We start from the raw sequence: 13,976 nt of genomic DNA, 5'->3' as shown, positions 1-13,976 counted from the left end.
TGCACACACTTACGGAAGCATCGTTTAGAGTATAGCCATATATGGAATTTAAACACGGACAATAAACAGTTTGGACAAGAAGAGAACAAACTCTTTAAAAATAATGTTATGCAGAAGAAAGCTGAAAACTTGATGAGCAGATAACGTAACAAGCGAGGAAGTACTAAATACTTCCGAGTAGAAAGCGATCGTTGCGCTACAACTCTCAGACTCGTCATCCTCGTGGAACTGCAGTTGGAAGGTGGCACGCCGTAATACTAACAGCGGTGTCTTGATACTTACATCTACATCCATACTCCGCAATCGACCATACGGTGCGTGGCGAAGGGTACCTCGCACCACAACTAGGATCTTCTCTCCCTGTTCCACTCCCTAACAGAACGAGGGAGAAGTGTCTATATGCCTCTGTACAAGCCCGAATGTCTATTATCTTATTTTTGTGGTCTTTCCGCGAAATGTAAGTTGGCGGCAGTAAAATTGTACTGCAGTCAGCCTCAAATGCTGGTTCTCTAAATTTCTTCAGTATTGATTCACAAAAAGAACGCCTCTTTTCCTCCAGAGACACCCACCCGAGTTCCTGAGGCATTTTAGTAGCACTCTCGTGATGATCAAACCTACCAGTAACAAACCTAGCAGCCCGCCTCTGAATTGCTTCTATGTCCTCCCTCAATCCGACCTGATAAGAATCCCAAATGCTCGAGCAGTACTCAAGAATAGGTCGTATTAGTGTTTTATAAGCGGTCTCCTAACCACATGTTCCCAAAATTCTACCAATGAACCGAAGACGATTATCCGCCTTCCCGACAACTGCCATTACATGCTTGTCCCACTTCATATCGCTCTGCAATGTTACCCCCAAATATTTAATGGACGTGACTGTGTCAAGCGCTACACTACTAATGGAATATTCAAACATCACGGGATTCTTTTTCCTATTCATGTGCATTAATTTACATTTATCTCTATTTAGAGTTAGCTGCCTTTCTTTACACCAATTACAAATCCTGTCCAAGTAATCTTGTATCCTCCTACAGTCACTCAACGACGACACCTTCCCGTACACCACAGCATCATCAGCAGACACCCGCACATTGCTATCCACCCTATCCAAAAGATCATTTATGTAGGTAGAAAACAACAGCGGACCTTCCACACTTCCCTGGAGCACTCCAGATGATACCCTCACCTCCGATGAACATCTAACGTATGCAACCCTCAACATTAGTCCCTGTACTCACTCCGTTTCTGATCTCTACTGCGTAGGTGGAACCCACAGTCTCCACCCATGACGGGATCTCAGCACGACCGGCGCCTATCCTGAGGGCCAAGCGCTCCTGCCCCCCCCCCCTCCCCCTTCTCTCTCTGTCTCTCACTCTCTCTCTTTCTGGCCATCTGCGGACGGGCCAGGCGGGCAGCAGGGCGTGAGTGACTGCGACCGGGCCATCCATCACGGGCGGCCGACCTGTGTGGTCCCCCCCCCCCCCCCCCCCCGGCCTCGACACGGACAGCTCCCCCAATATCAGCTCCTCCCGGATTCCTCTGCCCCCCAAGCTCAGTGCGGGAGTCGCTGAAATACGATACTGCTCTAATCTTGGGGAGCCACTTACAAGTGAATACTACATTAATGTTTTTTCTGTCGCTGGAAGTATTTAGTTCTCCATTTTTATTCGTCACCAGTCGTACACTAGATATGATGATTTATTCGATATTGTGACAATTCATTTCCGAGCTTGAAGGGGCTGATGTTCAGAGGAACGTTATCCGACTTGTGGGTGACCTCTGAAGAAAACGGTGGTCGAGAATCACGTGTCTACACAGTCACTTAGCAAGCTACAATACGATGCGTGGCGGAGTGTACCCTGTACCATTACTTATCATTTTCTTTCCTGATCCGTTCGCAAATAGAGCGAGGGCAAAATGACTGTCTATATACCTCCATGTGAGGCTCATCAGAATCGGAATTTAAGAGAGCCTTGGAAAAGCATTTGTCTGACCTGATACAAGAAGACACATGATTCAATTTAGAAGAGATAGGGGATCCAGTATTAGAAGCAGAATTTAAGGGAGATATGGAGGAATTAGGATCAAATAAGGCAGAAGGGATAGATAACATTTCATCAGAATTCCTAAAATCATTGGGGGAAGTGGTAACAAAACGATCATCACGTTGGTGTGTAGACTGCATGAGTCTGGCGACATACCATCTGACTTTCGGAAAAATGTAATTCACAGAATTCTGAGGAGTGCAAGAGCTGACCAGTGCAAAAATTATCGCATAATCAGCCTAACAGCTCATGCATCCAAGCTGCTTACAAGAATAGTATACATAATAATGGAAAATAAAGTTGAGAGTGTCTTAGATGATGATCAGTGTGGCTTCAGGTAAGGTAAAGGCACGAGAGAGGCAATTCCGACGCTGTGGTTGATAATGGAAGCAAGACTAAATAAAAATTAAGTCACGTGCATAGGATTTGTCGACCTGCAAAAAGCGTTCGACAATGTAAAATGGTGCAAGATGTTCGAAATTCTTAGAAAAATAGGGGTAAGCTATAGGGAGAGACGGTTAATATACTGTATGTACAAGGGCTAAGAGGGAATAATAGGAGTGGACGACCAAGAACGAGGTGATCCGATTGAAAAGTGTGTAAGACAGGGATGTAGTCTTTCGCCCCTACTGTTCAATCTCTACATCGTGGAAAAAATGATGGAAATAAAAGAAAAGTTCAGGAATAGAATCAAAATTCAAGGTGAAAGGATACCAATGATACAAATCGCTAAAGACATTGCTAACCTGAGTAAAAATGAAGAAGAATTGCAAGAATTGCTGAATGGAATGAACAGTCTAATTACCAGAGAATGTGGACTGGGAGTAAATCGAAGAAATACGAAAGTAATGAGAAATAGCAGAAATGAGAACAGCGAGAAATTAAACACCAGGATTAATGGTCACGAAGCAGACGAAGTTAAGTAATTTTGCTACCTAGGCAGTAAAATAACCAATGACGGACGGAGCAAGGAGAGCATGAAAAGTAGACTAGCAGTAGCAAAATGGCCATTCCTGGCCAAGAGAAGTCTATTAGTATCAAACATAGGTCTTGATTTGAGGAAGAAATTTCGGAGACTGTACGTCTGGAGCACAGCATTGCAAGGATGTGAAACACGAACTGTTGCAAAACCGGAACAGAAGAGAGCCGAAGCATTTGAGATGTGGTGCTACAGATCAATGTTGAAAATTAGTTGGACTGATAAGGTAACGAATGAGGTGGTTCTGCGCAGACCCGGAGAGGAAAGGAATACGTGAAAAACACTGGCAAGAAGAAGGGACAGGATGATAGGACGTCTGTTACGACATCAGGAAATAACTTCCACGGTACTAGAGGCAGCAGTAGATGGCAAAAACTGTAGAGGAAGACAGAGATTAGAATACATCCAGCAAATAGTTGAGCATGCAGGTTTTAAGTGCTACCCTGAGATGAAGAGGTTGGTACAGGAGAGGAATTGGTGGCGAGCCGCATCTAACTAGTCAGAAGACCGATGACTCAAAAAAGAAAAAACAAGTCCTAATTTCCCGTGTCTGTATGTTGGCGGCAGTGGAATCGTTTGGCAGTCAGCTTCAAATGCCAGTTCTCTAAATTCTCTCAATAGTGTTCCTCGAAGAGAACATTGCCTTCCCTTCAGGGATTCCCATTTGAGTTCCCGATGCATCTCCGTAACACTGATCTGTCGTTCGAGCTTACCGGTAACAAATGTAGCAGCCTGCCTCTGAACTGCTTCGATATCTTCTTTCAATCCCACATGGTATGAATCTCAAACACTCGAGCAATACTCAAGAATAGGTCGCATCAGCGTCCTATATGCGGTCTCATTTACAGGTGAACCACACTTTCCCAAAATTCTCCCAATAAACCGCAATCGACCATTCGCCTTCCCTTCCACAGTTCTCACATGCTCGTTCCACCTCATATCGCTTGGCAGCACTACGCTCAGATACTTAAATGACTTTACTATGTCAAGTTGGACACTAGTAATACTATATCCGAACATTACAAGTTCACCCTTCCTACTTATCCGCATTAACTTACATTTTCCCACATTTATGGCTAACAACCATTCACCACACCAACGGGAAATTTTGTCTAAGTCGTATCTTCTTACAGTCACTCAACTTGGACACTTTACCGTACACTTCCGCATCATCAGCAAACAACCTAAGATTGCTGACCACCCTGTACGCCAAATCATTTATGTATATAATGAACAACAACGGTCCTATCATACTTCCCTGTGGCACTCCTGAGGATACCCTTGTCTCTTATGAACACTCGGCGTCGAGGACAACATACTGGGTTCTATTATTTAAAAAGTCTTTGAGCCACTCATGTATCTATGAACTTACTCCATGCTCTTACTCTCGTTATCAGCCTGCAATGGGAAACCGTTTATCAAATACTTTCCGGAAATCTAGAAATATGGAATCTGTCTGTTACCCCTCATCCATAATTCTCAGTATATCATGTGAGAAAGGGGCAAGCTGAATTTCGGACTAGCGATGCTTTCTAAAACGATGCTGATTCGTGGGCATAAGCTTCTCAGTCTCAATGAAGTTGATTATATTCTTTATAAAAGACATCATATTTACGCCAGTGACTGTAATACTTTCTTTATTTCAAGATTGAAATTTCGGCCTTAGGCGATTATCAAGTGCAGATTTTTGTGGCTTTATGGCATGTCATCTCAAATTGAGATGACACATTTATATGTCGACCTAAGGCCTAAATGGCCAAAGGCCGAAATTGCAATCGTGAAATAAAGAAATTGTTACAGTCAGTGGCGTATATCTGATGTCTTTTATAAAGTACTACATGACTGTGAATCCCAGGTACAAAAAGGTTATTGTATTCGAACTGAGAATATGTTCAAGGATTCTGCAGCATATATAAGTTAGGGATATTGCTCTGTAATTTTATGGGTCCGTTCTTTTACCTTTCTTATTTACTGGAGTCGCTCGCGCTTTTTTCCTGTCGTTTGGGACTTTGTGATGGGCGAGTGATTCACGATAAATGCAAGCTAGGTAAGGGGCCAATGCATAGAGGTGTTGATGCCGGACATTTCGTTTATTTTGATCAACTTATTGCTAATAATATTACATTTCGACGCGACTTAGTAAGTCTTAAGTAGGGTGGCAAACGAGTAGAGCTTCAGTTAAGTAGTAAGTGGCTACTTCTTCAGGTTGTTATTCAGCGTAATCACTCTTTGCGACAGATTTTACAACACCAGAGCATACTCTGGAGTTGAGACTGCTATGAGAGAATCAGTTGAAGGCAGTGAGGACGCGGTGGTAATGCTTGCAGTTTGACCGCCATAGTGCAGACTTTGACGATAATTATTAAGCAGTATTGGCAACGGCAACAGGCATGGCCCAAGGGATAAATTCTGTCATGCATTTTCTGTGTTAATTTTGTCTTTTATTACCGAAAAGTTTAATGTTTCATCCAAGCTTCGTTAAATACAACTGTAACTGGCGTTATAATTCCAAATTTAGGTGTGTAGTAGACTAATAAAAAGGTTAGTTACTGCTAAGCCTTTGTACTGTAATTTTTGTTTAATATCTGTTCGTATAGTGTCTTGCAAGTCAGGGAGTCAGGGAGGGGAATCAGACCCGGATCAAATCCACGCGGCGAACCGTGATTTGCTACACCGTTCAGCCTGCGTGTGCTTTTTAGGCGGCTTCTCTAGCGGCAGATTTTCGCCTGGTCCCCAAATTCCGCCTCAGAGAAAACTACGCACCAACAGTTACGGTACGGGAACACACAGAAGTTTACACGGATCATAGGCAAATGGGGCGCGCGACTTCACTCTCTCAGAGCAACTTGACGACTATGGCGTCAGGGAAGCCAGTCGGCTACAAAGTTGAAATAAAAAACAAACAAATGCTGAAAGAAGCGGACGCCGTGCTGTACAGGACAAATGCTACGCGAAAGAAGTTGTTCAAATCAGGTATTTTTAGTTGATCTTTTCTCTCTGAAAAATAACAGACCTACAATTTGACAAAGTGTTGACGTATATTGATTCCGCGAGTGAGCTCTATATGGAAGCGCAGCTGCAGGAATGACTGCAAACTGACTAGCGCAGAAATTACAACATGTTGCGAAATCATAAGATGTCCATAAATCGACTTTCTTCTAGTAGATACCACACCACATCGGCATCCACATCCCCTAACGAAGCCTCGTAGTTAAGGCAAAGGTAAAATGGTTAACGTTATCAAGTGATGACATTAAATTCAAATGAATTTTGTACTGGATTATCCAACACCACATACGCCGTATCCCTTAGTATCGTAATTCTGGTCTCTGGCGGAAATGGCTGTCGCTATTAATCGGCTAAGAATGAGTCACATGGCTATCAACAAAACAAAACGCCTGAAAGTTCACAATCTTCCGAAATGCGATTACTGGACAGTTGAAGATGAAATTTTGCATTTTTTACTGGCGTACATAAAACACTAAAAAAACACTACAGTAAGACCTAAAAATTGTTGATCACTTCTCACTCCAGTTAGTTCTATGTTGTCTGAACAACGTAATGTGTAAACGTTTTTATAAGTTCATTAAACTTTGTAAAAGGAATTTATAACGATAATCTCGGTGTTATCTGCTTGGTTCTTTAATTTGATCAGTTTGTGGAAAAGTTTGGATCTGTATCGGGCCGATCTAAAAGTTTCCGTTTGAGGGCGTTACTGCAGCATATATGCAACGTACTGTGATTCAGATGCAGGTATTAAGTACCGACATGTAAGTGAGGGCTTATTGAGGCATTCGTGTCCCTCCGGCGTATGGACAGCAAATGCAGAAACGTTAACTATAGCGACGTCGTTACCAAATGCGTCCTAACACAGCCAACGTGCTGTTATTCTTTTGTTGGCTGCCGAAGGACAGATACCGGTAGACATCAATTGGAGTATGGAGAATGTATATGGCGCAGCATGTCTGTCGAAAGCCGCCCTTGTCGAATGGTGAACCAAGGGCTGCTGCTGCTTCGTTATGACGCACGTCCCTACATGACGAACGTCGTAATGCAGAACTTAACTCAAGTGGGAGACACTAGAACACAGGACCTGATAAATGGAAATGCCGTGTGGTTAGCGCCTCCCGTCGGGTGACCTTTCGCCTCCTTCGAGTTGACGCCACTTCAGCGACTTGCGTGTCGATGGGGATGAAATGATGATGTTAAGGACAACACAACACCCATGCCCTGAGCGGAGAAAATCTCCGACCCAGCCGGGAATCGAGGCCGGGCCGTTGGGTATGACATTCTGTCGCGCTGACTGCTCAGCCACCAGGGACGAACATAGCCCTGATCTCTCCCATGCAACTGTCAGCACTTAGGTCGTTTAAAAAAAAAAAAATCTTCACACAGCGGGACACAGTCCTTGACCAAACTGTTATCTTCAGCCCGGTATGTCAGTGGGATGATGGCCTCAGCACCCACGGCGATTATGCCTGATTGGCATACCGATTCTGGACTGTGCGGCCTTCGACCAGAAACTATTTAAGCGCCCTTTATGTGGTACAAGACGCGGTACCTCAACATTAGATACGCTACAGACGTTAGTTTCAATATGTTCCAGTCCTATATGTAAAGAAGATCTCATTAAACGTGTCTCAAATTTTTTGAATGTTATACTCTAAGTATGGACCAATGCGCGGGGTCGTCTGAAATAATCTAAACCATTAAAATTATCACTGTTACTTTTGTTCATTTGTCCTGTAATTGTTATTCAAAACAGTCATCGTCCCACTTTTATAACATCGTCGTAAGAGATCCGTAAAAATGATTTTGTGATTAATCAGATCTGAAGATGGTAATCAAAGCCAAATGACCCGTTTAGCATTTTACTGTCAGTAGTAATGGCTTGTTTTACGAGCCCTCACCAACAACTGTAATCCGGTTTTGGCTAGAGTTTCCACTGGCTCACCTGCGCCGCGGGGTTTGAGGCACCATGTCAAGGATTGCGCGGCCCCTCCAGCCGGAGGTTCGAGTCCTCCCTTGGGCATGGTCGTTTGTGTTGTTCTTACCAGTGAGCTTAAGTAAAGTGTAAATATAGGGACCGATGACCTCAGAATTTCTTCCAATAGGAATTCACGCACATTTGAACATTTGACTCATCTACGACTACTTGTACAAAAAATGAGAAACTAAGATTTGTTCATTACCGAACTATCGATGAAATACTGTATTCTGCTTTTAGCACACTAAGAGTGAGCGAGTGCTAAAACGAAGTACAGTTTCTTGCAATATACACTACTGGCCATTAAAATTGCTACACCACGAAGATGAAGTGCTACAGACGAGAAATTTAACCGACAGGAAAAAGATGCTGTGATATGCAAATGATTGGCTTTTCAGAGCATTCACACAAGGTTGGCGCGGGTGGCAACACCTACAACGTGCTGACATGAGGAAAGTTACCAAACGATTTCTCATACACAAAAAGCAGCTGACCGGCGTTGCCTGGTGGATCGCTGTTGTGATGCCTCGTGTAAGGAGGAGAAATGCTTACCAACACATTTCCGACTTTGATAAAGATCGGAATGTAGCGTATCGCGATTGCGGTTTATCGTATCGCGACACTGCTGCTCGCGTTGGTCGAGATCCAATGACTGTTAGCAGAATATGGAATCGGTGGGCTCTGGAAGGTAATTCGGAACGCCGTGCTGGATCCCAACGGCCTCGTATCACTAGCAGTCGAGATGACAGGCATCTTACCCGCATGGCTGTAACGGATCGTGCAGCCACGTCTCGATCCCTGAGTCGACACTTGAGGACTTTTGCAAGACAACAACCATCTGCAAGAACAGTTCGACAACGTTTGCAGCAGCAAGGACTATCAGCTCGGAGACCGTGACTGCGGTTACCCTTGACGATGCATCACAGACAGGAGCGCCTGCGATGGTGTACTCAGCGACGGACCTCGGTGCACGAATGCCAAAACGTCAAGTTTTGGATGATCCAGGTTCTGCTTACAGAATCACGACGGTCACATCCGTGTTTGGCGACATCGCGGTGAACGCACATTGCAAGCGTGTATTCGTCATCGCCATACTGGCTTATCACCCGGCGTGATGGTATGGGGTGCCATTGGTTACACGTCTCGGTCGCCTCTTGTTCGCACTGACGGCACTTTGAACAGTGGACGTCACATTTCAGATGTGTTACGACCCGTGGCTCTACCCTTCATTCGATCCCTGCAAAACCGTAGATTTCGGCAGGATAATGTACGACCGCATGTTGCAGGTTCTGTTCGGGAATTTCTGGGTACAGAAAATGTTCGACTGCAGCCCTGGCCACCACATTCTCCAGATGTCTCACCAGCTGAAAACGTCTGGTCAATGGTGGGGGAGCAACTGGCTCGTCACAATACGCCAGTCACTACTCTTGATGAACTGTGGTAGCGTGTTGAAGCTGCATGGGCAGCTGTACCTGTACACGCCATCCAAGCTGTTTGACTCAATGCCCAGGTGTACCATGGCCGCTATTATGGCCAGAGGTTGTTGTTCTGGGTACTGATTTCTGAGCATATATGCACCCATATTGCGTGAAAATGTAATCACGTGTCAGTTCTAGTATAATATATTTGTCCAATTAATACCCGTTTATATTTGCATTTCTTCTTGGTGTAGCAATTTTAATGGCCAATAGTGTATGTAATATACTTCGTAAGCAAATTAACAACGTCGAATGCCACTCGAGAAAGGATGAAAACAAAAATAAACGTCAGTAAAAAGAGCGGAAATAAATTAAAAAAGGGGTACAAAAGATCAAGAGCCGATCGCAAAGATTACTTCTATGAGAGACCAGAGATGAAGTACGTAGCAGTTGCATCCACGAAATCGTGCCAGTTAAATAGGTAATAATCTCCAATGAAGATAGTGCACCCTTGCGGATGTTGCGACGGCGTGCTGAAAGGTAATGCCTCCGAATTTTTTATTCTGTTCTCAATATCGGCTGAGGTATTGCATGTCATGCATATTACTCGGTCGACTTTCCCACCTTCTGTGACGCAAGCTTCTGCCGCTCAAGGACCCCGATTTGCAGCGTATAACATGACGGAGTGTAACGCAGCTATGCCGATGTGTGAAAACAGAGTGCTGGAAACCTGCTTCTAATCACAGAAGAGGTCATCCATGCAGGGAGCACCCTCTCCTTCGGAATGCCAATGCCAGACCACACACGATCGCTGCGACATTTGCAGTAATCCGACGCAGTGGGTTCACTGTCATCGATCATCCTCCATACTGTTCCGACTTGGCCCTGAGCTACTTTCATCTGTTTCAAAAACTTAAAGAACACCGATGTCTTCACTTTGATAAAGATAAAGCGGTGCAAGCAGAGATAAGGTTTGGCTCCGTCTAAGGTGACGGTAACAAAGAACTGGTCTCTCGTTGGGAGAAATGTGTTCGGTGTAAGGGCGACTTAAGTGGAGATGTAAAAATGTAGTCATGAGGAATAAAGATATCCAATGTTATTGTAAGTAGACTGTTTGGGTTTTTACGTTGGTAACGTCACTTAGCGCTCTGTATGAAAATCACTGACTGTGCTGTGTGAAGTCTGTGCGTGGTTGGCATTGTTGGAATATTCGCTATTGTAGTGTTGGGCAGTTAGGTGTGAACAGCGCGTAGCGTTGCACAGTTGGAGATGAGCTGCCAGCAGTGGTGGATGTGGGGAGAGAGATGGCAGAATTTTGAGAGCGGATGATCTGGACTTGTGTCCATCAGAGACAGTAAATTTGTAGGACTGGATGTCATTAACTGATTATATTCTGACTTTTGAACACTATTAAGGTAAATACATTGTTTGTTCTCTATCAAATCTTTCATTTGCTAACTATGCCTATCAGTAGTTAGTGCCTTCTTTTATTTAGCTGGCAATATTGGCGCTCGCTGTATTGCAGTAGTTCGAGTAAAGAAGATTTTTGTGAGGTAAGTGATTCATGGAAGGTATAGGTTATTGTTAGTCAGGACCATTCTTTTGTAGAGATTATTGAAAGTCAGATTGCACTGCGCTAAAAAAAAGTGTTGTGTGTCAGTTTAGTGATGATCAGAATAAGTAAAGAGAGAAATATCTGAGTACGTTCAGCTTTGCTCAGCTGTTTGAAAATCAAATAATGTAAGATGTTTATCAGCACAATCATTCATTAATTTTTCTAAGGGGACGTTTCATTATTAAATTTGTTTCATTTACAAGCCTTTAAGAGTTTCCACATACAAGATTCGGAAGCATTACTTTTTAAGACGCCCTCATATTGTTAATTTTTGTACACTGGAAATTCCTTGTGGTTCCGGATGAGAACTTTAAATTCGGTTGAGAACGAACTCTGTTTAAACCCCAGTCTTGTTCTCCTGATTTTTTTCACAACTCATTCAGTCTAGCTTATGTGTTCCATCCCCAATAATCCTTACATCGACGAAATTTTGAAGCTCAACTGAATAACAAAAAAAAAGCTTTGTCTTCTGTACCATTTGTGTACATAACCGACGTGCACAAGAGAGTTTTCTGCCATTGTAAGAGTCTAAACATCCGTCTCCAATGGCAGCTCACGAAACCAGAGAGGGTGGGGACGAGGAGAGTATGACCCACCCTCCTATGAATCTTTCACGAATTATTTGAAGTGAAACGGCAGGAAGAAAAAATCTCTCTATTAATCCGATATCTGTCCATAAAAACGGAAACCTCTGGCCAGCTCATCGCGTGGGTGTACAGTTCCCTGCGGCTTCCATCCCGTAAGTCCCCTCCACCCTCCCCAAACCACATTTCAATAGAGATTTCTCTTCCGTTTCCACCTCCAACCTCCCGCGCCCCCCTTTTATCTTTTGACGGCGGAACAGTGGCACAGTGCATAATCACTCGCGAATATTCTATTCACTGCTGAAATGCGATGCAAACGACATTGGAATTGGGCAGCTATATCGTAACCGGCTAAATAAAAGCAATTGACGCAGGATGCCAAAACTTCAATATTCCCTCCCCCCCTTTTTTCGCTTTTTTACAAGGGAAACTGCATTTGCGCTGTGGTAATTATTTTTTTTTTTTTTTGTTTATGCTTTTCGCTGTGTAAATCTACTATTGTCAAACAATATAATGTATTTCCCTTGGATTAAAGCTGAATATTTTCTCAATATCCGATGCTGTTGTCAGTGCTTAACTAAATCTCTAAATTCTTCCCGCGTACGACAATAAATTTTTATGACGGAAACCCTCGCTGACAAAAGCGAAAATGCGAATTATTTATTGAATCCAGCGTTCCTGGACAAACGAATTGTTTTTACAGGCTGGGAGATTCAAAGCACAAAGTACTCGAATCTTAGTACTTAGAGACGTTCTAGCAAGTTATTACGCCGTGTTGTGACACCTCCACACGACATCCCAAACTAATATTTTGATAAAATATGTGCCTTACCATAAATTTCTTTCGTGTCTTGTGTACAGCAAGTGCTAGCACCGATACTGGAAGCCGATGAGAAAGCTTTTTACCCACCTGAAAGAAAGAAAATGATCAAATTAATTGCGGGTCTATAGCTACTTGCACTATAATCTACGCACAAAAGTCAAATTGAAAAGGTAAGCAGGTCATACTTCTCGAAGTTGTATCTAATGTATTTAAATCTAGTCTTCCTCCGTATTTCTAGAGCAACTGTATTTCATATTTTACCTTGTTGCATTAGAGAATGTTGTTGTTGTGGTCTTCAGTCCTGAGACTGGTTTGATGCAGCTCTCCACGCTACTCTATCCTGTGCAAGATTCTTCATCTCCCAGTACCTACTGCAACCTACATCCTTCTGAATCTGCTTAGTGTATTCATCTCTTGGTCTCCCTCTACGATTTTTATCCCCCACGCTGCTCTCAAATACTACATTGTGATCCCTTGATGTCTCAGAACATGTCCTACCAACCGATCCCTTCTTCTAGTCAAGTTGTGCCACAAACTTCTCCTCTCCCCAATCCTATTCAGTACCTCCTCATTAGTTATGTGATCTACCCATCTAATCTTCAGCATTCTTCTGTAGCACCACATTTCGAAAGCTTCTATTCTCTTCTTGTCCAAACTATTTATCGTCCATGTTTCACATCCATACATGGTTACACTCCATACAAATACTTTCAGAAACGACTTCATGACACTTAAATCTACACTCGATGTTAACAAATTTCGCTTCTTCAGAAACGCTTTCCTTGCCATTGCCAGTCTACATTTCATATCCTCTCTACTTCGACCATCATCAGTTATTTTGCTCCCCAAATAGCAAAACTCCTTTACTACTTTAAGTGTCTCATTTCCTAATCTAATTCCCTCAGCATCACCCGACTTAATTCGACTACATTCCATTATCCTCGTTTTGCTTTTGTTGATGTTCATCTTATATCCTCCTTTCAAGACACTATCCATTCCGTTCAACTGCTCTTCCAAGTCCTTTGCTGTCTCTGACAGAATTACGATGTCTTCGGCGAACCTCAAAGTTTTTATTTCTTCTCCATGGATTTTAATACCTACTCCGACTTTTTCTTTTGTTTCCTTCACTGCCTACTCAATATACAGATTGAATAACATCGGGGAGAGGCTACAACCCTGTCTCACTCCCTTCCCACCCACTGCTTCCCTTTCCTGTCTCTCTACTCTTATAAGTGCCATCTGGTTTCTGTAAAAATTGTAAATAACCTTTAGCTCCTTGTATTTTACCCCTGCCACATTCAGAATTTGAAAGAGAGTATTTCAGTCAACATTGTCAAAAGCTTTCTCTAAGTCTACAAATGCTAGAAACGTAGGTTTGCCTTTCCTTAATCTAGCTTCTAAGATAAGTCGTAGGGTCAGTATTGCCTCACGTGTTCCAACATTTCTACGGAATCCAAACTGATCTTCCCCAAGGTCGGCTTCTTCCAGTTTTTCCATTCGCCTGTAAAGTTTTCGCGTTAGAGAA

The 13,976-nt window shown here is 43.2% G+C and overlaps 1 protein-coding gene across 1 annotated transcript in view; it reads right to left on the bottom strand.

Annotated features, from left to right (window-relative positions):
* The window catches only part of LOC126335757 (uncharacterized), a 302,590-nt gene that overhangs the window by 103,052 nt on the left and 185,562 nt on the right, over nt 1-13,976 (bottom strand). The window contains exon 3 of the mRNA XM_049999215.1: nt 12,461-12,538. Within this exon, the coding sequence (XP_049855172.1) occupies nt 12,461-12,538 (78 nt within the window). The remainder of the gene's footprint in view (nt 1-12,460; nt 12,539-13,976) is intronic.

This window comes from Schistocerca gregaria, chromosome 2, assembly GCF_023897955.1.
Source record: "Schistocerca gregaria isolate iqSchGreg1 chromosome 2, iqSchGreg1.2, whole genome shotgun sequence".
NCBI lineage: Eukaryota > Metazoa > Arthropoda > Insecta > Orthoptera > Acrididae > Schistocerca > Schistocerca gregaria.
Note: the sequence above shows the minus strand (reverse complement) of the source record. Positions and strands in the feature narration are given on the sequence as shown.